Source organism: Crocodylus siamensis, chromosome 9, assembly GCF_052110815.1.
Source record: "Crocodylus siamensis isolate JL-2025a chromosome 9, ASM5211081v1, whole genome shotgun sequence".
Taxonomy (NCBI): Eukaryota; Metazoa; Chordata; order Crocodylia; family Crocodylidae; genus Crocodylus; species Crocodylus siamensis.
Window position 1 is genome coordinate 37,675,781 of NC_143403.1, and position 27,871 is coordinate 37,703,651.

Consider the following 27,871-nt stretch of genomic DNA (forward strand, 5'->3'; position numbering starts at 1 on the left):
TGAAGGCTCAGATCGAGCGAAAATATTTAGAGAAAGCTTATAATAGTGTGTTACACGAGTTTTTGTTTAGGATTTTGGCGAAGATGGGGTTCCTGGAACATTTTGAGTGGGTACGGGCATTGTATGGGAATGCAACGAGTTGGGTATTGGTGCAGGGGTTATTGGGAGATGAGTTTAAGGTGGACAAGGGGGTGTGACAGGGGTGCCCTTTGTCCCTGGCACTCTTTGTCTGTGGAATCAAACCGGTGGCCCAATGCATCTGGGGGGACAGTGGGGTTAAGGGGGTGATGGTGCCAGGGTGGAGAGGAGAAATCAAAGTGGCTCTTTGAGAGCAAATAAATTGGAGAACCCTGTTTAGGCCAGCTGGAGTAGGTTAAGCGAGTAGTCTGGTTTGGTGGGGGTTGAAGGGATGGAGAGAAAGGGATGATGGGAGTGTGTAGTTTTGTGTGGAATAAGGAGAGGGATACATAATTTGTCTGTGAGTAAAAATGGTGGTTATTTAAATTGTTTGTGATGTTTAGAAATGTTGATAATGGGTGTTGAAATTTAATTTTGATGTATATATGGGAAGGAGTGATGTGTATTATATTTGTAATTTATATGGTTTTATAATTTTAAAAAAGCTGTTTGACCCCTTGCCAGCAATGATGTCTCATTAAATGTGGCTTGTCATTATTCACATTAGGTCAGATACAGCAGAGGCTGAGAAAGACCCCAGCACTCTTTCCTATCCAGGGCAGGGGGTTGGACTCAATGTTCTAATAGGTCCCTTCCGACCCTAAAATCTATGAAATTTATGAAAGATATGTCCCCAGACATCCAAGGTACCCCTGGATCTCCCAGTCCCCAAGCCTCAAAGGAGTGAAGGGCACAGGAGGCCTGTTAGGGCACTGAATCAAGAGCCTGTGCACATCAGAGGAGATGTCTCATACAGAGATGCACAGCATTCACTGCTTCCAGTACCTGGGTAAGGGGGTAAGTAGCTAATTGCAGGCAGCCAAATGATGGCCCATAGCCTTCAGCTGTACAACTGCACACAGCTTTATGACATCAGGTAACATCAGTACAAAGCAGACAGTACTGTGGAGAGATATCTAGACTGTTTCTTGACTCTGTGTAGCCATGTCAGCACTGGCCATACTCAGAAACAGAACTAACTGTATCCCAGGTAGAGTTCCATACTGCGGTAGCCATACTGGTGCTGGGACCAGAACGGGTGAGTATGTTTGCACCGTAGTTTCTCACATGCTTGAGAGAGACTGCTGCAATCAAAGAGACTTTACCAGCTCACAATTGGGTTTAGAGCCCGCAAGCCAGAGCAGGTGGGCAGGACACACTTGGGAACATCCAGGCAAACACTGCAGGGTAGACAGTGAGGTAGACCCATACCCTCCATGGGGTAGAGGCCTCCACATCAGTCTGGAGCTGGCACATACAGTTGGCAGGTGCATTTATTTCATAGATTTCATGGACGTTAGGGCTGGAAGGGACCTCAGAAGATCATCAGGTCCAGCCCTCTGCCCAGGGACAGGAAGTTATCTAGGGTCAAAGGATCCCAGCAAGATAAGTGTCCAAATGTTTCTTAAGAGAGTCCAGAGCAGGTCCTTGCACCACCTCTGGAGGAAGTCTATTCCAGGCCTTGGGGGCTCAGACAGTAAAGTTTTTCTTTATGTCCAGGCTAAAATGGTCTTGGAGGAGTTTGTGACCATAGGACCTTGTCATCCCTTGGGGCCCTATGGTGAAAAGGCATTCCCCCAGATCCTCATGTATACCCCTTATGTATTTATAGGGTGCCACCAGGTCACCTCTGAGCCTGTGTTTTTCCAGATTGAAGAGTCCCATGGCTCTCAGCCTCTCATCATAAGGCCTATTTTCTTGCCCTCTGATCATGCACGTGGCTCACATCTGGACTCTTTCAAGCTTCTCCACATCCTTCTTGAATTGTGGAGCCCAGAATTGGATGCAATACTCCAGCTGTGGCCTCACCAAAGCCAAGTACAATGGGAGGATGACATCCTGAGATTTACTTGAGAAGCATCTATTGATGCAAGCCAGAATTTTGTTTGTTTTACCAGCTGCGACATCACATTGGTGGCACGTGTTCATCTTGTGGTCAATTATGACCCCCACGTCTCTTTCAGCCGTGGTGCTAGCAAACATAGCACTGTCAAGCCTATAGACGCAATGTGGGTCATCCCCCCACTCCCCCCGGAGGTGGAGTACCTTGCATTTTTCTGTACTGAAAGTCACCAGGTTTATATCCACCCGGTTTCTAAGCCTATCCAGGTCAGCCTGGATCACCAACCTATACTCAGGTGTAGACACTCTTTGCCAAAGTTTAGTATCATCAGCAAACTTGGCCAGTCCACTTCTGTCACTGGTGTCCACATTGTTAATAAAGACATTAAAAAGAACAGGTCCAAGGACGGAGCCTTGGGGGACACCACTGGTCACGAAACACCAAAATGATTCACGTCTGTCAACTACCACTCTCTGGATTCAACCTTGGAGCCAATTGCCCAGCCATCGGACTGTGATGTAGCTGAGGCCAGTTGGCCAATTCTTCCATGAGGAGATCATGGGACACCAGATCAAAGGCTTTTCTGAAGTCCAGATAATATGATGTCAATCTCTTCTCCTTTGTCCAGGTGATATGTCACCAGATCAAAGAGGGAGATGAGATTGGTCAGGCAAGATCTACCTGCAACAAACCCATGCAACCTACCTCCAACAAGCCCCTCAGGATGTTGCCGTCAGCTAGCTTGTCAAGAATGGTCTCTTTGATCATTTTTTCTAGAATCTTTCCAGGGATTGAGGTTAAGCTGATTGGCCAGTAATTCCCCAGATCTACTTTCCTCCCTTTCTTGAAGATGGGCACCACATCAGCCTTCTTCCAGTCTTTGGGTACTTCACCTGTGAGCCACGAGTTTTTGAATATCTTTACCAGTGGCTGGGCTATGACGCCTGCCAGCTCCTTAAGTACTCGGGGGTGCAATCTGTCAGGACCAGCTGACTTGAAGATGTCCAGCCTCTCAAGGTGTTCTTTTACAAGGTCTACACTAATGCTGGATATAAATTCACCCTCACCCTGGCTGTCCAGTATCATGCTACGCAGGGCAGTCCCTTTGGGCTGATGAAAAACTGATGCAAAGTACCCATTAAGCAGGTTGGCTTTTTCCTGGGTGTCAGTTGTCCCATTTGGTTTAGCAGGGGTCCAATGTTATCCTTGCTTTTTTCCTACTCCCCACATATCTGAGAAAGGACTTTTTATTGTCCTTGATATGTGTAGCTACTTGAAGTTCAGTTGCAGCCTTGGCTTTCCTGGTTTGCTCCTGACAGGTGTGGACCAGCGTGGAATACTCCTCCTTTGTGATGATTCTGGTCTTCCATCCTTTATATACCTCTCTTTTTTGGTGTATGAGGTCCATGACCTCTCTTTTGAGCCAAGGGGGTTGCTGTGCCCTTTTGACGCCCTCAGACCTGTGTTCACAAACTGAGAGGTCCCTTGCAAAATGAGGTGTCCCTAACAGGCATATACCTTATCAGTTTATTGGGACAGACCCTTGGCTTTGGCTCAGTGGGACCAACTGACCCCAGTGGGCTTGGCCCACTGATTTACGGTGAGGTCAGGTATTTTCCTATCCCAGCAGTCCTCTTCACTTGTCTGAGGAATAATTCCATGCTGCTGGCTGAGAGTGTGTATGGCTAAGTAAGGGTGCAGCTGACACCAGTGCAGTAGGGTGTCAGGTCCCTGGGACCTCTGCACTCCAGGGGGTGTGATAGCTCTGATTACAGGGCAGTGTGCTCCACCCATCAGCCCTGTGTTAGTCTCCAGACAGGGGATGCAGCCCAGCTCTGTGACTTCCCCCCTCCCCAAAAACAAACCAGCTTTGTCTGGACATGGCAGCAGCTGGCTGCAGGCCTGCAGGGCTTGCAACCTTCCTTTTGAGCCAGACTGAATGAGGGTCACCAGTTACCAGGTAACTGCAGGGCCACTGCTCTGGTTACCTAGCAACCCTGCCCTCATCACCTAACAACTACATTTGATATTGGTGGCCTGTTGCCATGGGAATAAGAGATCAGCAAACAGAATGACTAGAGCCCAAGTCAGGCCTGAGACAAGGCTCACACAATGCAAAGAAGGCTGAGAAAATAAGTATCACTTCAGTGTAGGTATTTATGACCATTTATTATTATTTATATTGCAGTGTGAGCACTCAAATCTGTGGCTGGCTCTACACATGTGTAAGCCCCAGAGAAATATTTATAATCTATTCTAAGTGCTCTTTCTTTTCCTTCTATTTAGCCTCACTTTCAGTTGGTATCACTCAAAGGGAAGGAAACTAAAAAAATAGAGCCAGTAAAACTTTCCCACCTTGAGATGGAAGTGTCTCTATTAAACTGCAGCAATGTTTTCTCCTGGGAGCCAAAGTTACTTCACACAGCCCCAGTGGGGCAGTGCAAGGAAACATCCAGTGAGCTCTATGCCAAGTGTTCACTGTTAGCCTGGGGCTAAAGAGCAAGCCTGAAAACAGTTGGGAGACAGGACTAAGATGCAGATTTGGAGCTGAACACTTCTGAGTTCAGAGGAATTAAGAGCCTGGGGTTTTGGCTCAGTCCTATTTTGGAACCCGGGGTTATCCATGAAATAATTTAGATGTGAAAGGGAACTTTATGTTTGGGGATGAGCAGATTTAGTGCTTTGGTTCTAGTCCATCACTAGTTTATGGCAAATTAAAGGTGCTTGAGAATGGAATCAACCCAAAAGAGAGAAGATGATTCTTGAATAAAAGTTGCACATTTTAGTGCTTCACTGTGCCTTTGTGTTCCAGGTTATTTTCACCATTAACTTTACTGATCCACAAGAGACTGAGGTTTTCCACTGACTTTAACAAAGTTCTTCTCTAGCTCTGCACATTGAATCAACTCTGCTTTTCTTCTGGAGGGCTTGCTTATTAGATTTCCAAGCTCCCATCAGTCTGCATTTCTTCTTCATTCTTGCTTTGGAAAGTGAAAGTACTCTACTCTGCATCCCTCCCTCCCCACCCCCTTCTCTTTCTCTGGAGGCATGTACCCTCTGCAGGCCCTGAGGAAGATTATAATACTAACGCAATGAGTGGGTGCAGGGCCCTTTCCAGGTGGAAAAGTGTGTAAGATCAGAATTTTTACCCTGTGAGGTTACAAACTAAGGACCCAGTCTGACCGCTACTGCTGCAACAGTCTTACAGTTGACATCAGGGACAGCTGGCTCAGGCCCTAACAAGATATAGAGTAGATCCATATCTTACAGAACAAGGCCAGATGTGTGTAATGGACCGTGCAGCTTGTAGGAGTCACGAGGTTTGGATCTTTGGGAACGCCTGGTTCACGTGAGATTGAAAGGGCAACAGGATAAAGGGCAACACTGACTGAGCTATTGAGAGAGGCAAAGAACCAGGGGAGCACCTAGAAGGAGTCATGGGCACAAACAAATATTAAAGGCCAGGTTTTGATACAGCAGCCTTAGATTTGGGCTGGCTTTGGCCTGGCTTCCAGAAGTGCCATGCCTTCACCACTCCTGCAGACTTCCCTTAGAGTGATATGTCTAAATATTAACCCCTTGGCACCTCCGGTCATCACTGAAAAACCAAGGAACATAGAAGCATATACTGGCACTCCTGTTCTCAGAGGGCATATACAGCCCACAGCAGAAGCGGAGTCCGGGGACAGAACTGGAACCACAGAGTGAGAGTATCCCTATGGTGCCTCTTAACTACTTGTGCAATGTGCAGCAGGATGCTGTGGGTCTCTCTCAGGCATCTGAAGGCTCAAAAGGGGCCACAAGATGCTAGATATACCCAGTAAACCACCAGTACTCCTTTTATTGCATGTGATTTGTTAGCACAGCACAACCAGGGACTTGAACAATGTGGACAGCCTGAGTACATGATGTTATTATGAGTTATAGTCTGTGCATAATGTCATCAGGAGATGCAGCCTGTCAGTCACTTACACATAAGCCTTGCCTCTACAGACTTGTCCACTTAACTGTCCTCTCTCTTCAGCAGCAATGGCCCAAATACTTGATTTGGTCCCATGGCCAAAAGATGGCCATCATATCGGTGCCATCCCTGCTGTTCTCCTGCCTGTGGAGCCGAGGACTTCCAGGCTGGCTGGAGTAAAGGACAGGCTTTACCACCCAGCCCTGCCAACCTTACGTCAGATGGATATGGACACGGCAATGAACAAACTCCCTGATGAACATTCCCGGACAGCCACTGCATGCACCAAAGGTAATGTCAGTATTGAGCTTTGGAAGGTAGCAGGACAGTCCTGGGTAGAGAACACTGGACTGGGATGCAGAAGACAACGGCTCTCTTTCTGACTCTGCTAGTGAGCTGCAGTGTGACACCTGCTCTCTGATCATCAGTTGTCCCGTCCATAAAATGGAGATAACAATCCTTACCCCCTATGCAAGTGCTTTGAGACCCTCAGTCTTACTATTGTAAGACAATATGACTCCAGCTCTGCTATTCTCCTTTCCTCTTCTTTAAACAAGCAGCCTAATTTTCAAAGCTTCTGAGATCCTCCAGCCTCCATTGAAGCTACAATGAACAGGGGACACACACTTTTGAAATCAGGCTCCTGATAATCTGTCTGCCTTAGACATTTACAGTACATCCATTGGTACTGTTGCAGCTGCTGCTTGCAGGAAGTGAGCTATAGGTGCACATGTGACAAATCCATACCTGATAAGAGCATAGAACAGGGACTCAGGGCACTTGAATGCTGCTGGCCAATCACTCCTCCTCTCTGCCTCAGTTTTCTCCCATATGTAAAATGGAAGCAATTATTCTGATCCACCTTTGTAAAAGGCTTTGAGATTTCCTTATCATTTGGACAAGCATGGCACAGCCAATAGGCTCCAGTGTCAGTTCTGCCCTACCTCTTCATACACATTAAGTCAGCTGAGGGCTGATATGCTTTCTGGGCTTCCAGAGTCTCCCTGTACTCTCAGCCAGCAGCTTTTCAGTAATTTTTGGAAGATAGGACCTCATTCCCCTTCTTTGGGGACCAGACATGGCTTGATTCCTTTGGAGGGAACAGCACCTAACCCCCAGTCACAACATGCAATTCCAATGATCAGAAACAAACCAAGATTCATCTGTCTGAGAAAAACATTCAAGTAAATCAGCATGAAGAAGAATAAGACAACTGGCTGGAGACTCCACAAAGCCAACATAGCTGGGCCATGTTCTGCAGCAACCACTATTGGTACAAGTCTTTCATCTCACCCATGGTTGAGATTGCTCTTGCGAAAGGCAGTGTAGATTTGCACCTTATAGACTAACTAAATCAGAGATGCACAAGCTTTGGTAAACAGCAGCTTGCTTCATCAGATTTTTTAAATTAGAATATCTATATCTCCTCGATCATAGACTTCCATTGCACCTTTTTTTTAAAAACCACCTGAAGAAATACATGCACCCATTACAATAACTGCACCTGCTCCCCTGCACCCACACACACCCACCCTCTGCTCTTCCCTAACCCAAACACAGTCCCTTAGTCGAGGGCCCGATTTGGGGTTTCCCTTCTCAGTTCATTCACTGTCCTTGTTGTTGTTGATGTCTCTGCTGTTTCCACTGCTGCTGATTTGGGCTGTGCAAAGCTTTGGTCCCCAGTTCAATTCAGCAGAGATTTGGCCCGATTCGGTGGCTGAATCTCCTAATCCAAATTGAAACAGAGGACCCTTTAATCTCTCCAAATCAAATCAGAACCCTCCGAATCAATTCGGAAAGATTTGGAGATTCAGACATAGACACAGCTTTAAATGTTTTTTCTACTTCCCTCCAGCACGCTCCCCGACAGACCCAGAAGTGGACCGGAAGTTCTTCCAGTCTACTTCTGGGTTTATTGCCTGCACATGGAGGGCTCCCGCACTCCTGTGGGATGTTTCATGCGCCCCAGCATCACAGCGATCATCCCTGGTACCTCAAGGTATGTAGAAAAAACTTCTAAAGCTTGTCTGTATCGCTGATTCTCTGAATCAGCATCGAATCTTCAGATTCAATTCAGCCAAATATGAATCAGGGACAGCAATTGGAATCAAAGAATCGAATCACTGCCCCTGATATGGGCTAAATCCACATCTGAATCAAATAGCACCCATATCACACACCCCTACTGCTGATCCTGTTGTTGTCTTCTTTGCTGTCTCCAGGCCCAGTTGAATCGTTGTCCCCTTCATTGTCCCTGTCCACTTCCCTTCCCAGGGGGACTTCGAATAGCCTGTGCCACACATCCCTTTTCCAGGTGGAGTTGGCTGCATCCTCTACATCCTCTCCCATCACTTTCTGGTAGTAGGGCTGGAGTTCACTCAGAAATAGTTTAACACAGTCAGTTTTCTCAAGCTTAATGTGACTGTACATTAGGAGGTTCCTCCATTACCACAGGGTGCTCCTGATCCAGGACACAGACTGGTCAAAGCAGGCTGCCTGGGACCCCTGATGTTTAGTCAGGTGTCCGTACAGCACCACCTCCCTTGTCATCAGCCTGACTCCTGTCACTTCCTCAAGGAGCCAGCTTAGCTTTTTCCACACTCCCTTGGCACAAGGGCAGAGCCAAAAGAGGTGGTCAATGTTCTTGCTCTCATCTCGGCAGTTTGCCCTGGGGCAGCTGGGTCTAGACTCTCACCTTGCTCTGTGCTTCCATGCCTTCACTGGGAGTACACCATGAGTTATGAGCCAATTCATGTCTCTGTGGTCTTTTCTTCGGTCTTTGTGGAAGATCCAGTCCCAGACAACCTGGCAGTCATCAGCAGGGAGCAGCTCCACGGTCAATAGCCTGTCTCTGTCTCTGACTGCCTTCTGTATCTTCCTGTGGTTAGACATGGTCTCTGGGCTTTCCTTCTGTAGCCCGTACCCACTCCAGAACTCCTTCAGTACACTATAGAAGCAAGGGTATTCCATGATACATGGTCTCCCTTTGGCTGGTACATACACCCCCCCACGGTCTCAGGAGGTGACCTGTAAAATACTTGGCAAGACACGCTATTTTGATTGCTGGCCCAGTCACCAGCTTGCAGATCTGGCTCGTGTACTGTGCCCACAGGAAGAGGTGGATGTCTGGCATCCCCCTGTCTCTGGCCCATTTCTTCATGTACAGGGTCTTTCTTACCACCTTCTCCATTCTGGATCCCTGGAAGACGCACACAGCTCTCTGGATTCTTTGGGTGACAAACTTGGGTGGGGGGAAGACCAGTGCAGTGTACAGAAGCAATGGAAGCAACACCACCTTCATGAATGCCACATCAGAAGCTCTTCCCTCTGCTTGTTGGGACCCACCATCAGTGCACGTCTCCCCTGGGCTTGTATCCTCCCCTTTATAAACAATGCCTCCTTTGTCTGGAGGTGCCAGAATTCCTCATTAAATGTCAGACTTCCAGTCAATCTCCGTGGCTCAATTAGCACCCAGACACTGTTAATACAGTTTTCCATCCCACCCCCCAAAACTGAGAATTCCTCTTTAATTAGCAATCGGGTGTGGTTACCATATCAAAGAGATCTTTTGATCCTCTCTAACACCTTTGGCAATATACAAACAATTAACAGTATCCTCCTGAAGGTGTTTTTTGGCATGGTGGTGAGGCAACTATTTCCTGCTGTGATTGTGAGCAAACTTCCCCTTTGAATAAGAACCATTAAGGTTTTCATGAATAATTATTAATTATTAAATACTTATGTAACACCTTTTTCCCTGCCTGAGCAGGGAGAGTAGCATAAGTTTTCACCTTGTCTACATACAAAGTTGAGTCAATTTAATTAAAGTGTGTAACATTTACCAGCCTACCTGTGCCATATAATTGTACAATGCAGCATAAAGTGGGAGAGACTAACATGGAAAGAAACACTCCTGTTTTGGAATAAGGGGATGTCATCAGTGCAGGGTTAACTCTTACAATGGGCTCCTGGGGCCTGAGAACCCTGGTTTGTAATTCCCTGGTGTGAATAGGAACATGGCAAACACATACCTGATTACTGCATCCTCACTGCTTTTCCAGTGGCTTGTGGAAGAGCTTGTCTGCCCTTCTGGCCACACAGAGGGAACTGTGGAAAGGTACTGGCAGATAGTTAGCACTCAAGTGGTTTAGCTTGCATCCATACTCTGGAGTAGGTGGGATACCCAATCTAGGAGAAAGCAAAACATAGGCTTCATCCCAGCAAGGTCGGCCAGCCTCAGTTTAAAACAACACCAAACTCAAGGTTTGCATAAAATCAGGGGAAGGAAGTCTTCAGGGTAACATTCAAGTAAAAGTCCCAATGAACTATAGTAAAGCTACTTAGCAGCATGTACACAGGACTTGTGCCTCTTTAATTATAGTGGTAAAATCACGTGGCAGTAAAATCATAATCTTCCCGATGCTGACAAACCTTCAGTGTTTGCTGCTACATGGGCAGACTTACATCCATTTAAAACTATCCCTCTGGGTTTGGCCTGTGCCTTTCAGGCCTCATTTACATGAGAACAGTGTACCAGTTGAACCAAACTGATTTAATGAAACTGATGCACCTCCCTGCTGTGCACACGGTGTATGAACACACTTAACTTCTGTTTCATGTCAGTTTATGTCTGTTTAACTGAATTCAGTTCCTTCCTGATTTAAGTTAAGTCAATTATAAGCATGGCTGAAACTGATTTAGAGGGTTGCACTGGTTTATTATGTAATTGCACTGCAGAAGCTGGATCAGGCCCCGATTGTGCTAGGTTCTGTATATACACTGAACAAAAAGATAGATGCTGTCTATGCAAACTTCCATAGATTCAGAGACTCATAGAGTTTAAGGCCATAAGGAACCCCAAAGCCATTTTGTTTGATCCCTTATTTATCGCTAGCCATTACATTTCACTTAGTTACCCCAGGATTTAATCCAATATTATTGCATCTTCCTGGACGGTGTCTGGCCTTGATGTGAAGAGATCAAGAGACGGAGAACCACCACTTCCTTTGGTGTAGAGTTAGCAGTCTAAAAATACTAAACTGTGTGTTTAGAGCAGGGCTCGTTCACCATTAAAATGTATCATCAATCAACAGTTTCAATAGTCTGAGCCCAGCTCATTCCCAGTGTGTCCGAGAGGACTCACCTTGCACCATTATGTAATTGATCCATATAAGGATACTGACAGCACCCCATAAAAGTTGAAGAAGTGAACTGCAGGACTTCCCATGGGCCAGCTCCTGTTTCCCCACCATTGTTGGTGTGAAGATGCAGAAATGTGTTGGGGCACTTCTATTAGTGGCAAAACAGTGGGAGCAGTAAGTGTGTTTAGGGGAGTGGCATTTTTACCAGTGCTGTCTAATCCAGAGGAGGAGAGGTCTAGTAACATGTGGTGCATCTACACGAGACCCTTTACTATGCAATAGCATAGTTTACTGTGCAGTAAGCGTGTGCATCTGAGCCTAATCTGCATATAAAATGAACTGTTCCAAACAGGAGATTTTACCATACCTTCAACTCTCCTATGAAATATGAACTTTCATTTGTACCCAGAACTTTTATAATCTTTTGTCCTATACCTGATGAAGAGTGTTTGTGCCCGAAAGCTTGCAATTAAATAAATTTTTTTTGCAACATCTAGTTGGTCTAATAAAAGATGTCACCTCTACCATGAGTCCCAATTTCTACATGTGCACACACTTACTGCACAGTAAACCTTGCTTTTTGCGAGTAATTTTTCTACCTACAAATGCAAGTAGCAAATTTACTTGTAATTAGTTACTGCGTAGTAACACTCGTGTAAATGCCTGGCCTGGAGCAAATCTGCTTCCCACTTCCCTGCATGTGTGGATATCTGGCAAGTAAACTGCTCCTGGATCTAATGTATATGTAGACACACTCAAGTAGGTTAAGACGCTTGCATGAATCTCTGTGTCCTGTCTGCACTCACAGCCTACTCTTATGACCACTGATATTTTTGCATCCAGTCTGGGATGTTCCCAGAAGATTAAAAGCCCTTGGCAGCTCCATCTGTTCAAATCTGACCTTAACCAAGTGCTGGCTAAACCAGCTTGCAACATTGCTTTTTATTAGTAGTACAAGGGAAGAGCTGTAGAGGCCTCAGCCAGTGACAGGGCTCCAGTCATTTAGGTGCTATACAGACATGTAGTAAGTCACAGTGCATGGCTCAAAGAGCTTCTGTCCTAAACAGCTAAAGGAAGGGAAGGAGGAACAGTGGCACAGAAACGAGAAGTGACTTGCCAAAGGTCACACAGCAGGTGGATAGCTAAACCAGGCACAGAACTGAGGTCTTTTGACCCTTTACCTTGGGCCCTATCGTATAGGCCACATTGCTCTCATTAGGGTTTTCTTGACCAATGTGGGCAGGGCCAGACTGTTTTAAATCATTTTCAGGTCCTGCTCTAAAGAAGATCAGAACTGTTCCACTCTGGGCCTAGGATAAAACCTATGATGTTTTCCCATGACATGTTTTAAATGAGTTGGCTTCTGTGCCTTCACAGGCTGGCAGAGCTGAGTCCAACACCAGTTCAGCTGAAACTTAAATCAGTTCAAAACCAGTTTTCAAACAGGCTTCAGAGCACAGTGCAAAGCACTAAACCTATGGGGAAGAGAAAGCCCATTCTCTGCTCACTGGAGGTGAACAAGAAGCCCATGGTCCTCATTTCTCTCCTTTCTGTTCCCAGAGGATTTCAACAATTCCACGTTCACACTGGTGGGAGTTCCCAACATGCGCCTCCCAAGCCTGGTAAGCCACATCAGCCAAAGAGCAGAGCACTAGGGGGAACACTCGTACCGTGCCGACTTTCTGTGGGTCTCTGTCGTGGTGTTCACATATCCAACTTGCACCTTTCCCACCCTGAAAGTGAAATTCTGGATCTTACCTGGGTCCATCTTTGTGTAAACATCAGTAGTGGTTTCCACATAATCCCTGCTATTGAACATCAGCCCTATGCTCATTCCTATACAAACAAATATGAAGATACAGCCTACATGCCAATGTGTACAACAGATACAGACAAGCCAATTCAGATAAACAGGGCCCTGCTTATGCTAGAAATTGTTCTGTTACTTGGCAGTAGGCATCAATTATTATTTCCCAGTTTTCCCTTCAACTGGGGTTGAAAATAATGTGGTTGCTACTAGACAGGGCCAAATCATTTCCAACCCCAACTACCCAAAGATACCAGATGCATCATTCCACCAAGGTACTGTTGGCATGCTGGCAGTAACAGGACGGGTGGGATGACTTGGGAAAGGACCACTGGCTGGCAGTCTTTGTCTGTTTTGGTATTAGACTGTTGCTATCCTCAGCCTAGTTCCACTGGTGAGAGTCTTAGGGTGGACATGACACCACCATGTCATTAGACCTGATCTGAGCAGGGCCAAATAGCAAGGTAGCTAAAACCCCAGCAATCTCACTGTGACTAGTAATTGACCTGAGCAAGGGGTACTAGCAGGGGAATCTGTAAGAAAAGGCATCTAGGTCCTATCTCTTATTTGTACTTACCAGAATGAAAGGATTTTCTGCCTACTTACAATAACATTCACACAAATGAGACTTAGGGTCCTAATGTGGACATATGGAATAATCACTGTGGGTGTTCTCCCATGAGGGTCATGACACTGGGTGCTCGGTGGGGCTGGAATGGGGCAGGACCATTGCAAAAAGCTCTGGGGAAGAAACATATTATACCAGAAAGGATTTAAAAGCTGGGGGAGAGGAGGTGGAAAGAGTGAAGGAAGGGGGTCAGGGGAAGCGGTGATATTGGGAACAGCAGTGGGAATAAGATGTTTAACTGCATGCTAAATGAAGTGGTTTCTTTCTGAGAGGCACAACCCTAATTTTTCTGAATGCTCTGTGTGTGTGTGTGTGTGCGCGCGCACGCGCACGTGCATGCCTAAAAAAGGGTTCTTGTTCTCCGTTTGGGCACTGGGAGGCACCTTAGGCTCAGTTTTGTTTCATAAGTCCCTAGCCCAAGGCTTCCATTTCTCCAAATGTATCTGCTAAGAGCAACTAAAAATAAAGATGTACTCATTTGTAAGCTTTGGTTATAAGCAGGATTCCCCTATGTTCCCTTCACCATAGCGTTTGATCCATTTGGCTTTGACTGAGCTTTGTCAAGCTTCAGACCTTCCTGTTTTGGAAGAGAAGCCAGTAGCTTGCAGTCTGTTCTTGGTTAACTCCCATGCCCTTGAATTCTTTGTTAGTGCATGCTAAACTACAGGGCACAGAGGGTAAGGCAGCAAGATAACCTCTGTGGGTCCCATTATTTAAGGATTGTAGAATCCAAAGCAAGCTCACAACAACCATTCATACAAGGGTTTTTGAGACATAAGCAAACATGGCCACTGGCAATTTTGCTGTGGAAGAAGGTAAAAGATGTTGGATTGTACCATAAAGAGCCGTTTGCTCTGAGCAGGGCACAGCAGATGCTGCTGCTCATTTTTGAAAGCTCAATCAATAACTCATAACCAAAAGTGGGATCATTTTCAGGGCAGACAAAGTGATGCCATTTATTAGACAAAATGCTTTGCAATAGGTTAGCTGGCAGACAATAGGATGAAGGAAGTCCTCATTATATACACACTGATGCTTTTGAATGTATCCCATTGTTTAACTTTCTGTTGGGACTGATACAGAAACCAAAGTTTCCTCTGTTTCAAGGCAGCATGGTGAACTGAGTTGAGCATAGGCAACAGCAACCCCTGATTTCAAATGGCAAATCATGATATGGGCCTGTGCCTCTGTTTCCCCATTGGTTAAATGGAATAATCATTTTCATATCTTTCTGGTCTGTTCTGTAGCACCTTCCATCCAAGGCTCCATAAGCACTTTCCAACTACTGATGAGTTGGAGGCCACTAAGTAATATTGGATTTACATAACAGATGAGGAAACTGAGGCAAAGTTAATGTGCGGTACTTCAGGGAACCACAAGCACATTTCCTGGCTCTCAAGTCCCTTGCATAAGCACAAAGTCACCCCTCCCCTTTTAATTAGTTAATGCTGAAGAGCATTTTGCCAAGTCCATAGCATTCCAACTTTGAGAAAATTACTGCATAAGGATAAACTAATCAGGCAAGGATCTGGAGCCAGGTCCCTGCAGCTGGGCATGGATGAGTGACAGGAAGAGGCTACCAGAATGAAAACATGGCTCTGGATTTTCTACCTACTAGTCAGAGGTTGGTAAGCTGATAACAACAACAACAACAACATGGTTATCATAATACTTGCCTTCCATGGATCTCAGCTCAAAGCTCTTTACAAAGAGAGGTCATACCACAAGCTCCATTGTACAGCTAAAGAGGCTGAGAACCAACTTGTCTGAGTCACCCAGCAGAGTAATGGAAGACCTGGGGATAGAACACAAGTCTCCTGGGCCACAGTTAATGTCTTCATCCATGAGTTCACAGTGCCCACAGGGAGAGAGAGGCCTAAAATATCTCTTGAAACCAGGGTGCAATTTATTTTTGTAGTTGCCTGCACACCTACATGAGAATGAAAAGTTTTGTCTTTTTGTCCTGAACTCTACCCCTCTCTTCTGAGCCCCACATTTGTAGCACAAGGCAAGGCCCAGGGTGGGGGCTTGTAGTAACATCTTGCCTGCCTTTCTCTGTTCAGGGGATGACGGAATTGGGCAGGTCACTGACTGCAAAGTACCAAGACAGGAAGATGGCTCCTTTCCTCCCTGGCACTACCCAGGATGAATGGCCAAGCTATACATGTGCAATGGATGACTGGTCACGATTTGTCTCTTCTGCTGGAGAGTTCAGGCTGCCCAGCATCAATAAGAAAGGTACAACTGGCACACGCTAGAAACAAAGCCTCCACAATCCCCGCCCCCCTCCATTTGGGATCGGAGACAGGCTGAGCCAATGTCTAATTCTCTTGAGGTCTGAACTAGGGTTAAACAAATGGAGTCTCCTCAAGTGAGTAAAGTGAAGGTAAAACAAGGCTATAATGTTACAACTCTGATAACATATGCAGCAAAGATACTGATGCTTTGCTGCATGTGCCAGTGGCCTGTCTATATGGCCAGAATGCTTTAAGTGCGGCATTTCCACAGTTTCCTGGCACACATGACACCTACCCACACAATGAGCATCTCTCTCTTTTCTGGAATGACCATGCTGTTGTATCAAACTGCAGATGGTTTCTTACTCCATATGTATCTGACGCAAAGACCTAGACTAGCTTGATGCAGAAAGCTATTTCCGGTTCCTTCAATAATTAGTTAATTGCCCTTTCTGCAGCCAGGCAAATAACTGCTGCTTCATGGCAGATTTTCAGTTTGGTTTAGCTGTCCGCAAATGGTATTCTTTATTCTTATTTTTCATCTGAAAATATCAAGTCTCTAGCCCTTATGGTTATGAAGACAACTTTCCTTGCTTGAAATGAATATAACCAGTACCTGGGTCAGAAGTTACATCATTCAGAAAGGTATGAAATTTCCGTGTGATTGCTGAGGCGTTAACCTGGTAGTAGGGTGATAACAAATGAAAAGTCAGTGTTAAGTATTTCCCTGCTGATCAGTTCAGCAGGAACATTTGATTAAAGTGCTTACACCAACCCCAACCCCAAGCCCTAATTATTCCCTACTCAGTTGGCTCAGCCTTTTCCTCCCCTCACAACTTCTGTGTCAGCCAGTTAAAGCGGTGTTCCAAAATGGGCAACAAACTGCCTAGCAAAGATATACTAAAACTAATATTAAAATAAACCACAGGTTCATAGTGGGAACCTGGAGGGATTGGACTGAGAAGGGCAGTGAATGAGGGGAGGGCTTGAGAGGCCATTTATTTTGACTACATTGCACATTAAAACCAGACCTTTTTCCACCTTGGTAGGCCTCAGAAGAGGTGCCATTCTGGCTCCCAGCCTTGGAGAAGACTGATCTGTGGAATCAAGGTTAAAAATCTACCTGAGTCTAGCAGCCTGCTGGGTCAGTTTGGTTAAGGCACACCAGTTTTCATAGCCAATGGCACACAAAGAAGTGATACGGCCAATATTACACCTGGCTATCTTTGATTCCCCCGCCTGAATGACCAAGTGCCCATTCACACCCGGGATAATGGGAATCAGCCTTTGGTATGATTCTGGAGGGAAGCTCAGACTCATCTCTCTGAGCCTTAGTGAGACTCCAAAATGCCAGTTACATATTAACAATGCAGAAATCAGTCTTTTCCATCCCCCTTCAGTTGCCTGGATAAGCTCTCCCAACACCTTCTACTGCTAAATGTTGTGTTAGTGCACAGAAGACAATGGGCTAAGCCCACAATTAAAGTATGAGGGTACAGGGCTGGGGAGCACAGGGGACCATCTCACCGGTGATGATGTGTGCACCTCTCTCTCTCTCCACAGTGCTTGGGTTCAGTTATTATGCTGTTAGATATCTAAAGCCTGAAGTCACACAGACATGGAGGGTGAGTGCTAGTGCCTGTGCACTGTGATGCAGTGCAAGGGGAATTTTGCCTGGAAGCTGTGTGTTGCACTGGATAGTATTTTTCAGTTCCTCCACAAAGGCTCTCAGCCTGTTGGGCAAGAGGAAGGAGGGAGGTGTGAGGTGATCCCACCTGCCCTGCTTTTTCCATGTTATTATACAAGTTGGAGGCCCTAGCTACAGAAGAGGGTAGTTCTGGGAGGTCCCTGTGTAGGGAAGATTGAGACCCACTGGTTTAATGGAGCCATGTCACTCAGTTCAGTTCTGGGGCTTGTTGGCCATCTATGGGAAATACTCAGATGGACCTGCATGAACACGGGAGGACAGGATGGTTCCTCCCTGGCCTTCTGGAATTCAGTGACCCACGTTAGTTAATTCTGTCTTTCCCCAGCTACAACCTTCTCTCATGTCCCACTCAGCTCCCCCACTGCAGACAGCTCAGCATCTCACAGGCCTCTTAGGATCCACTCTTGCAGATAGCAACTCAACACACCAGAAGCTGTTGTGCGCACTGCCCTCACACGGTACACACTCAAACAAGGCTGCCCCTACAAAGCCAGTCTCTGGAGATCTGTATCAATTGACACAGTTTGTCCATTTGCAAGGGGAGATCAAAAGAAGGAAGGGAAGGACAGTACAGATCATGGCTGTCAGGACCACATGTATAAAATTAGCTCCATCTCACCAGTAGCAGCATCTGCAACAGCCTAAATCACAGGAATGGAATGGGAAGACTGCTCAGAAGTTCTGCATTTTCTTCCCAAGGATCACCACCCTCATTGCTAGTCTGGGAATTTTTCCCTGGAAGCTTTACTGACCACTTCCTGTCCAACAAAATGTAGCTGCTTCAGGGGTGGAACACTGCAGCCCTGCTACACCTGCAACAAAGCTTTTTGTTGCTGTGTGCAGCAGGGCACTAAGATGCCTGCTACTTTGAGAGCAGAGACAAGGGCCCAGGTGCAGGTTGCCAGGACAACCAGTTAATGAGGGTAGTGACTGCACCTGCCTGGCCAGTGGGCCGGAAGGGGCAGGGCCTGGTGCCTATATAAATCACAAGCCTGAGGCCAGGGGGAGTTGGCTGCTGGCCACCAAAGGAGAAGGAGCTCTGCCTAAGTGAGTAAAGAGAAGCTGGACTGCACAAGCAGGCTGATACTGGGGAAGAGATGGAGTACTTGTGGGGTGGCTTGAAGGTTGTTACAGATAAGCAGCTAGAATTTATGTTATAGCCCAGGGGCTTATGTTTTGTGTTTGTTGTTACACCGGTGTTTGGGCAAGGCTATTAGGAGTTGGATGAGGCCTCATGGGGGTTCCATGGTAGCGTGGGGACCCTGGCGCCAGAGGGTGCAGCATTTTGGGGTGCATTGTCCCCAGCCCCAGGCAAAGGGGGCAGAGCGCAAGAAGCCCAGACAGGGGCAGTGCTTGACGAGCGCCAGAGGGCATGGTGAGAGACAAGGGCTACAGACAGTCCAAGTGCCCAGCGGGGCACAGTAAGACTGAACAACGTTCAGTACATCAGCGAGGCTTGGGGTGTGGTAAAGGGGCGGTTGGAGCCACGCATAGCCCATAAGGTTGGGGTGCCCAGGAACACCTATTAGCAGAGCTGGGCTAATGTACAGGAGGATAACCATGTCCAGGGAGCCAAAGAGGCAGCCTCCCTAATTGCATATCTGATATCAAAGACATGGCGGGCGATATTGAGGGTGCATTTTATAAACCGACCAGACATGGTAAGGGGCGCTAGGGGAGAGCACAGCGACCCTAGGACTCCCCTCTTGCTACACTGTGTATGAAGGAGGGGAGGCCCTATAGGATCTTTAGTTGACTACAAGAAGCCAGGAGTTGAGCTTTGCTGCATAGTTGATCTTATAAAATGTAAAGGCATTGGCTCAGAACTGGCTGAGTCAAGAGCGCCATCTATTGAAAGACCGACACCACTGCCCAGAACATCTTGGTTTTCCATGATTATCATTCCCAACCCAAAGTATGACCTGTCTTGGCTCTTCTCAGAGGTCTTGCCAGTTCACAGCAGGGGTACATTTTTTTCTTGGGAAACTGAATTTCAGTTCCTTTTCTCGAGGCATATGCACCCCTTACAAACAGCCCAGCATAATTCTGAAGTGACTTAATTGAAGTTAGTGAATTACACTGGCACAAAATGGGTATAGGAGAAGTAGGCCAGGGGCCAAGGGGGTCATACAGCACACCTCACAGGGCCTGCTCGGGAAAGCAGTGAAACATGCTTTACCTCCAAGAGTGTCTGGGTTCTTGTAGCTGGATGTATGGTAACAAAGTGGATTTGATGGGCAGAATGGTACAAACTGGTCATGGTGAACATGTCTCATTCTCCACTCTTGCCCGTGTAATTCCAGTACTGCCTCAATCAGAACCCCAGCCTGGATCAATATGGTCAGAAGCCCATCCCTTACACCAGCAAGTAAGTATCCCTGGGCTTGTTTTCTTTTGTTGCTGGTAGCATTGGGCTTTCCTGCTAGTCACACTTTGTCTTCTATTGCTTTACAGCAACATATTCAGGAGCTTTGGGACAGCATACAGGTAAGTGCTTTTGAGACCATCAGGTGGAACAGGCATAGTAGTAAAAGCTACCGAACATGAATAAGGGAGAGGCAGAGCTGGACTGAGCCTTTGGAAGAAAAGTGCATCAAAGAGTACAGAAGATAGGCGGGTGATCCAGGCTGACCTGGACAAGCTCAGCAAATGGGCAGACGAGAACCTCATGGTGTTTAACACCGATAAATGCAAGGTTCTCCACCTTGGGAGGAAAAACCTGCAGCACCCTTATAGGCTCGGCAGTGCTACGTTGGTTAGCACTACAGAAGAAAAAGACTTGGGGGTCATCATTGACCACAAGATGAACATGAGCCTGCAATGCGATGCTGCGGCTAGTAAAGCGACCAAAATGCTGGCGTGCATCCATAGATGCTTCTCGAGCAAATCCCGGGGCGTCATTCTCCCCTTGTACTCAGCCTTGGTGAGGCCGCAGCTGGAGTACTGCGTCCAGTTTTGGGCTCCACAATTCAAAAAGGATGTGGAGAAGCTTGAGAGAGTCCAGAGGAGAGCCACACGCATGATCAGAGGTCTGGAAAACACATCTTACGATGACAGGCTGAGAGCCATGGGACTCTTTAGCCTGGAAAAGCGCAGGCTCAGGGGTGATCTGATAGCCACCTATAAGTTTATCAGGGGTGACCACCAGGATCTGGGGGAACATCTGTTCACCAGAGCGCCCCAAGGGATGACGAGGTCAAACGGTCACAAACTCCTGCAAGACCGTTTCAGGCTGGACATAAGGAAGAATTTCTTTACTGTCCGAGCCCCCAAGGTCTGGAACAGTCTGCCAGCGGAGGTGGTTCAAGCACCTACATTGAACACCTTCAAGAGTAAATTGGATGCTTATCTTGCTGGGATCCTATGACCCCAGCTGACTTCCTGCCCTTTGGGCAGGGGGCTGGACTCTCCCGAGGTCCCTTCCAGCCCTAATGTCTATGAAATATGAAATCTATGAGTAATATGCTTGGTCTTACCAAAGGGAAGCTGCCAGAAGAGAAGAAAATCATTTGCATGGAGTCCCTTGTAGCCTTCCCTCTGTCTGGTAGTCAGAGAGGGCAGATGGTAAGCTCCATATTCCTTCTGCTGACACTACTCATGTGAGTAACCACTCACAAACGGGAGGAAAGTGAGCCTGGCTTGGAAGCACAGAACTGCCAGTCTCCAGGTTACAGCCACATAGGAAGGAAATGGAACACGTTTGTTTCTTCCTCCCTTTCTAGCATGCAAGTGCCAATCTGGATTTTTCATGCACATATACATGCCAGGAAGATCAGATATTTTATTCCTGCTTTCTGAATGATAGAGTAAACCTCTCCATGCTGCCATTGGCATTTCTGCCTTCTTTCATATGACAGAAATGGTGTCTGTATTTTTATTTTTGTGCATTTTTGTCAATTTGGGAGCTCTTGGCCGTCAGATATTACCAGGGATCAATGGCTACTTGGAAGTGGCTCTTGTTGATCTCCTGGCATTGCCTAAATAGGCAAGAAAGTGATTTACTAAGCAACTCTACTATTAGTCTTGACAAATACACCATTCCCATCAGGAACGTGTGCATACAACTAGTGCATACAGGGAATGCATGAAGAGCAGTCATTCATCCTCCATTTCCTGGCAGTTTAAAGTGTTTTACAGTGTTAGACTCCTTTTTTGTATGCAGCATAAATACCCTACAAGAAGTGTCATAGTGTAGCAGAGTATCAAATGCCACACCATGGTTATAAGTTTTGAAGCACAGTATTTAGGAAAGCTGAAAGGTTTGACCTTTGCAGTAAGTACACTTTCTGTCCCATATCAATAGGACATGTATCACTATAATTAACACAGTGCATATACTATAGGGAAGTGTACATTGTCACAATCACTGTGACAAGTTGTAAGTTTTCTTTTTGCTGAGTTTTGTGTTTAACTTCTCTGCCACTACATGTCATTACCATAGCACATACTTTTCACATTATAAATGAAATTCAGGGTACAAACTGAAAACAGGTGATAGTTCTACAGAACTCCAAGTCAGGCACATAATATAGTCCATCTATCAGACACAGAAATACATTTATTTGCAAATAGGTGTACAGTGACTGTGCATGTACAAGAAGAGAAAGGTTGGATTTCTTGAAATGGAGGGTCCTTGGAGACAGACTAAGAGCCAAGGTGAGACATGGGAAAGAAAGAGCTTAAGACGAGAAAGCTACAGCCTATCCACTGAGAGGTATTCACAGAGGGTGCATCTACATGAGACATTTACTGCCAAGTAGACTAATTAGCTGTGCAGTAAGTGTCGCATGTCTACATATATTGCCCTATTAGGCTGGAGAAAACTAAATAAGATTTTTTTTACTCTGCATTAGTTCATGTGTAGATGGTCCCCCAGGTGGCTGGGACACAAGGATGCTTCGTTGAGAGGGCTGCCCTGCTGTCTAGCCCCACAGTGGATCCTCGTGCCCCAGCCAGCCCCTCTACAGCACATTGAGCCTGGGGGGAGCAGCCTCGGGCTAGCAGGTTGGCTTCTGGGGCCCCCTACCAGCTGGGACTGCTCCAACCTGGCTCAACATGCTGCAGTCCCAGGCGTATGTTCAAATGGTGTGCCTGGGAGCAATAAGCTCCAAAGTTTATTGCATGTATAGATGCACCAAGAAGGGAGAAGTAGCTTCTCTGACTTAATGCACACTCTTATAAAGTTTTCCAAGGCTGCAAAGGCCTTTGATAGGTGAGTGGAAAAGAATATACAACAAAGAAACAGCTATGAAGAGCTGGAGGGCAGGTGGAATTCCTGGCCAAGGCCTTCCTAAGAGTTGTGGAGAGCAGCATATCACAGAGCACCTTATTTTCTGTTCATTTTGAAATCCAGGATATCACAATCCAGGGGACATGGGTCAGGGCCTCAGAGGGCCCCCCAACATGCTCCCACAGAAATGGAAGGTTCCTCTTCCCCTCATTCCAGGTCAGGAAAAGGCTCCTCTCAGCACCGCCAAAGCCCAAGGCCAGGATGTCCTTTGTTCAAGTTGTTCAGCTCTCATGGTGAAAGCATTTAAAGCCTGTTACTGGGGCTTTATCAAACACTGTGCCTGTTTTCCTTCCTAGCCGCTCTCACTACCTACAGCCTTGGCGCTAGACAGCAGGAAACAGGAAAGGGTGCGGAGCCCAAGGTGAACCTGGTCAGCATTTGACAGTCAGCTTCCACAAGTCTCATGAGAATAGGATCTAGCAGCAGCCCTGTGGATGACCAATATATACACGTGGTGCTTCCTGGTAAATAAAAATGTTTCTGAAAACAAAAGATGCCTAAATAGAAGAGGCTGAACTGGAAGGCACTTCCCAGGGATTTTCAGACCTTCCTCCCTTTCCCACCAGTGCCCTTTTAACATGAGCTATGAAGAATGGAGACAACAGCCCAAGCCTTTGTTTGTGGGGCACCATGAGCTGAAGAAAAATGTTTTCTGGGCATTTTCATAGATACTAATTCATTAATTACACTGCAGAAACCCTGAAAATCTCCAGTCAAGGAATAGAGCACCATTCAGCAAGACACTGGGCACATACAGAGATGGTCTCTTCCCTTTCCATTCCAGCCCCACCCTGTCCGTTACCCAGTGTCTAGTCCCTCACCTTTCCAGACCCTACCTCCAGAGAGCTCTGTGTGGCACTGGGATGGGTCTGCCTCTCACTCTCCAATCCAGTCCTCTTCCCAGAGCTTCTTTTGATCCTGTTGGGACAGGAACGTGTTCTACCACTGCACAGGCTGGCACCAAGCAGAAACTCTCAGTCCCAGGTCGGCTCTGAGTTCTCCACAGTGCAGCAGAATGGACTCAGCCCTGGGATAGATTCAGTATTTTTAGATTGTGGTTTTAGAATGGGTGCAGACCTAAAAATGGAACCAATGGATCTCTCAGTTGAGTCCATCAGTCTCTCTGAGCTACCAAGCACATAGATACATATTGTAGATAACAGAACACATAACCAGAAAGTTTGGATGCCAGCACTGGAATTTAACCCTGCTGAGCAAACAAAGGCCTCTGCATGATACCAAGGCCAGCGCACTGTTGTCAGACAAAGAGGAAGAAGCCACTTAACTTTGTCCCCACTGGCCTTTCACTTCTTTAAAAAGCTAATGGAATGTAGCTCCCCCTTCATTTTGGCTTACTTCAGCACTGCTGCTTTGCCTAAAGGGATGTCCCTACTGCAGCAGTAGCAGCCCAGCCACAGCAGTTCAGAGCTCAGCATGTGCTAATTTACTTTGCTCCTCCAGTGAGTTTTGCAGCCTGCATGGAGATAACATGCTGCTGCAGCCAGCCTACTATCAGTGCTCAAGCTAGCTAGTGTTAAGCAAACCCAGGCATCTCTACAACACACTGCAGTGACTGACTGCAGTGCAGAGGAAGTGTTATTTGCAGGCAGTTTGAGCAGCTGTGGCAAGCCACAAGAGGGAGACATACATTACTTACTAAGCCAGCGTATTTTGAAGTCCACCTCTTAACACAGTTGACTCGAAACCACGGTGCTGCAGCACCCTCAGGCGTCTTGAGATCCTTTCAAGGATATTGCAGGCTGCCACGCAATGTTAGCACTATTAGGTGTACAAAGAGATTCACAAAATAAACCCAGAGATTTCAAACAGCATTTCATAGTATTAAAAACAATCTGCCCTGTTGTGGCCTTTTGGAGTTCTTTGCAACAGAAACAATGCTCTATTATTTTTCCATAGTCAAAAAATAAATGAAAGCTAAGAGCTGGCATTTTACAAGGGGTGCTTGGAGTCTAAAAAGGTTGAAAACATTGTCTTAACCATTAGTACTAAAATGAGAAGTCTCAAATCTCCATGTTACTAGTATAACATACCTATTTCTGTGGCTTGGCTTTGAGAGTGGTGAGCTCAGGGCTGTATATTATTGTATACCAAACACACCAGGAAGACTCTGCAGTAAAGGAAAAGGAACCATTACAAACCAGATGTTCAGTTCGGTGGCCCAAGATTGGGCCCGCATTGTATATAGGAGCCCAACATTAGGTCATGCTGTATTGTTGGGGAACTATCTTTGGACTGAATTTAGCTATGGTTTATTGCATCAAATACACATTTGTTCATGTGGCATGCCTTCAACTAGGCTGTATGCACAGTTAAATATGTGCATTGTAGTGGTTTAGGGGAAGACAACATGGCCTAAGGGAGAGGGCACAGAACTAGTAGTCTAGGATACCTGCCGTCTTTTACCAGCTCTGCCACTAGCCTGCAGTGCAACTTGGAAAAGTCACTTCACCTTTCTCTGCTTTCACTTCCCCCTCCTGCTGTCTGTCTCATCCCTTTAGAGTGCAGGGCTCAGCAACCTATAGTCCACAGACTAGATCTGGGCCACAAAGAGGTCCAATTCAGCTCACAAAGGTCTGACCTAGCATGGAGAATCAGTGGGTGTCTAGACAACCCTTGGCAAGCATGAACCATGACGCCAATGCTGCTGCACAGTAGCAACAAGCTACTACACACTAGTTCATTGCTACTGCGTAGTATGGTTAGAAACAACCCATGCGCTTCCGGGACTACTCAGTAATGGCAGTTACTGTGGAGTCATTTAGTACTTGCTTTAGCAGTGCTAACACAGTGTAGCTGTGTGACATGCAGCTACAGTGTCACCCATCCCTTCTGCAGCACTCCCCTTGGCTACAAAACCTGCTGCCCCACCACATCCATGCTTACCCTCACTGCAGAGGGGATGTGCATCAGTGGCAAAGGTAAGTGCAGGCAGATGGCTGCACCTGGGGGTGGAGACTTGCAAGCCATGGAGAATCTGTATCACAAAGGGTATCCTGTACTGACCTAGGGTGACCACCCATCCCTAACTGGGCAGGACAGTCCCAGAATGGGAACCTCAAGTCCCAGTCCTGGGCTGCATGACTCTGGGACAGCATTTGTCCCAGCTTCGCAGTATCCTGCAGGGATCTGGGTCTTCTGTTCACTGCAGAAAACCATGGGAAACTGCAGGTTTCCCCTTGGGGGCTAGAAGCATTGCAGCCTGCAAGGTACTTTGGGGAGCAGGATGCAGGGGGCACCACATGCACATGCGTACCTGCATACATGCATATGGCCAGGGATACAGGCAGGCAGCGTGGAGAGAAGCACCCTGCAGGTAAGTCTATAGGGGGGAGGGGCATGGCAGAGTGCAGGGGAGGTAGTGTAGATTGAGGCCCCCACGGTGAGGGAGGGAGTGGGGCTGGGGGGGTGCTACCCAGTCAGGGCAGTGCATGGGGCTGAGGCGTGGAGCAGGTGAAGCCAAGGGCAGCTTGACAGAGGTGGAGGGGCAGCCCCCTGCTGCTGCGCACACCCCCTCAGGGAGGGTATAGAAGTAAATGTCCCCCCACCAAGATTTGTGCACAGGGTGGATGTAGGCTGCCCACTGTGGGCTTGGGGCTCCCCAACCTGCAGCCCTGCCCAGGGAGCCCTGCACTGGGTATGCCACCATGGCGAGGCAGCCCCTGCCTGGGCATGGAGCTGCACCCCCCACTGCTGTCAAACGGGCAGCAGGTGCACAGCCAGTGCAGGCCTCCCAAGGGAAGGGCAGCAGGATGGGGAACCCTGAGCTTGCAACAAGCAGCCCCCCATCTGCCCTGGCCATGCCACTGGCAGAGAGGGAAGAGGAGTCGGAGCGGGGCAGGGAGCAGGGAAGGAAAGGTAGGCATGTCCCACCTTTTCATTTTGAAAAGATGGTCACTGTATGCTGACCCATGATTTAGACAATAAGGTCTTCACTGCCTGTGTGGGCAGCACCTGGCAAATAGAGGTCCTGATCTTGATCACATCTTCCAGGTGATACTGGAACATTTTAGATTGTACAAAATATTATGAAGCTGCTAATGCAAGGGATGGGACCTGGAGGGGGTGGGAGGCAGGAGAGGGAATCAAAATAAGTTTTCAAAACCCAGCTAGACAAAGCTTTGGTTGGGATGATCTAGTTGTGTATGGTCTTGCTCTGAGCAGGGATTTGGACTAGATGTTTGTCTGAGGTCCCTTCCAACCCTCACTTTCCATCATAAGTAGTACAGGTCACCCTCCTTTATATGAGCCTCAGAGGTTACCCAAATGGTAACATAGTTTTTTCACTAACTTGCATCTGTTGGTATTGTACAATACACACTGTTTGCTTATTAAGCTTTAATACATTACTGTGTCTCTACTCTTAAGTTTGATACAGTTCTATGACTTGTAAGTGATGGGGTTGTATACTGTTCCCTGTTTTCTTTTAAGTTTTATTTCATCCACTATTCTCTGCGCCCTTAAGTTTGATACAGCAAATTGTAGCTGTTGGTACTGTATAACAAATGCTTCTCTTTCAATTTTGTTCTATTTAGTATCTTCCCAGTGAAGTTTGGTCTGGTTTTAACTTATCCGTCATATGTTAGCATGCATAATGCCTCACAAGATGCCACATTGTCACTGGTGAATGAATTCAGCTATTTCAGTAGTTTTTCATGGGTCCTTTCCGAAGACCTTAGGATACCTCAGAATATACAGTATGCATTTAGAAAAATGCCAGAGCTTGATGCCATATTTTTTTTAAAATACAACAACAGGTGATGCGGCCCTAGCATAGAGATCACAAGCTACTGGACTGAATACAGACACACTACAGAAGCACACAATGCAGTAAAAAACTATCAAGCTAATTCAGCTACTCCCACTCAGTGACAAAAGAGGTAGCTGGTTGGGAGAGTGAATGCCTGTAGCATAGCTTTGTTGTGGGCTATTCATATTCAGCTTCAACTGGCAAGTTCACTTGAACACAAGAGTACATTATGTAAGACTCCGAACAGCTTTTAGTGACCGATTCTGAATGGCTTTAAAAAGCTGATCTGACATTAGATCCAAGATTTGGCA

The 27,871-nt window shown here is 46.7% G+C and overlaps 2 protein-coding genes across 3 annotated transcripts in view; one reads left to right on the plus strand and one right to left on the minus strand.

Annotated features, from left to right (window-relative positions):
* Positions 1-27,871, minus strand: part of CNGB1 (cyclic nucleotide gated channel subunit beta 1) — a 152,408-nt gene that overhangs the window by 101,400 nt on the left and 23,137 nt on the right. The window contains exons 2-6 of one of the 2 annotated variants that reach the window (XM_090062699.1): positions 24,844-24,920; positions 24,450-24,571; positions 23,629-23,819; positions 16,411-16,474; positions 10,013-10,169 (exon numbers count right to left, since the gene is read on the minus strand). The gene's annotated coding sequence lies outside the window, so the exon portion shown is untranslated. Of the gene's footprint in view, positions 1-10,012; positions 10,170-16,410; positions 16,475-23,613; positions 23,820-24,449; positions 24,572-24,843; positions 24,921-27,871 lie in introns of both variants that reach the window. The other variant, XM_090062698.1, reaches the window with a different exon arrangement.
* Positions 6,041-23,119, plus strand: SPMIP8 (sperm microtubule inner protein 8). The gene is made up of 7 exons (XM_090062712.1): positions 6,041-6,272; positions 12,683-12,744; positions 15,621-15,795; positions 17,358-17,419; positions 19,806-19,870; positions 19,957-19,989; positions 23,089-23,119. Exons 1-7 carry the CDS (start codon positions 6,050-6,052, stop codon positions 23,117-23,119), a joined length of 651 nt encoding a protein of 216 aa, XP_089918838.1. The 5' UTR covers positions 6,041-6,049.

Bases quoted from the DNA above. Each gene is read 5' to 3' on its own strand.
- SPMIP8 (XM_090062712.1), top strand. From the start codon at position 6,050: ATGGCCCAAATACTTGATTTGGTCCCATGGCCAAAAGATGGCCATCAT. The intron at 12,745-15,620 runs GTAAGCCACATC...TTCTCTGTTCAG, and splicing joins ACATGCGCCTCCCAAGCCTG to GGGATGACGGAATTGGGCAG. The intron at 15,796-17,357 runs GTACAACTGGCA...CTCTCTCCACAG, and splicing joins GCCCAGCATCAATAAGAAAG to TGCTTGGGTTCAGTTATTAT.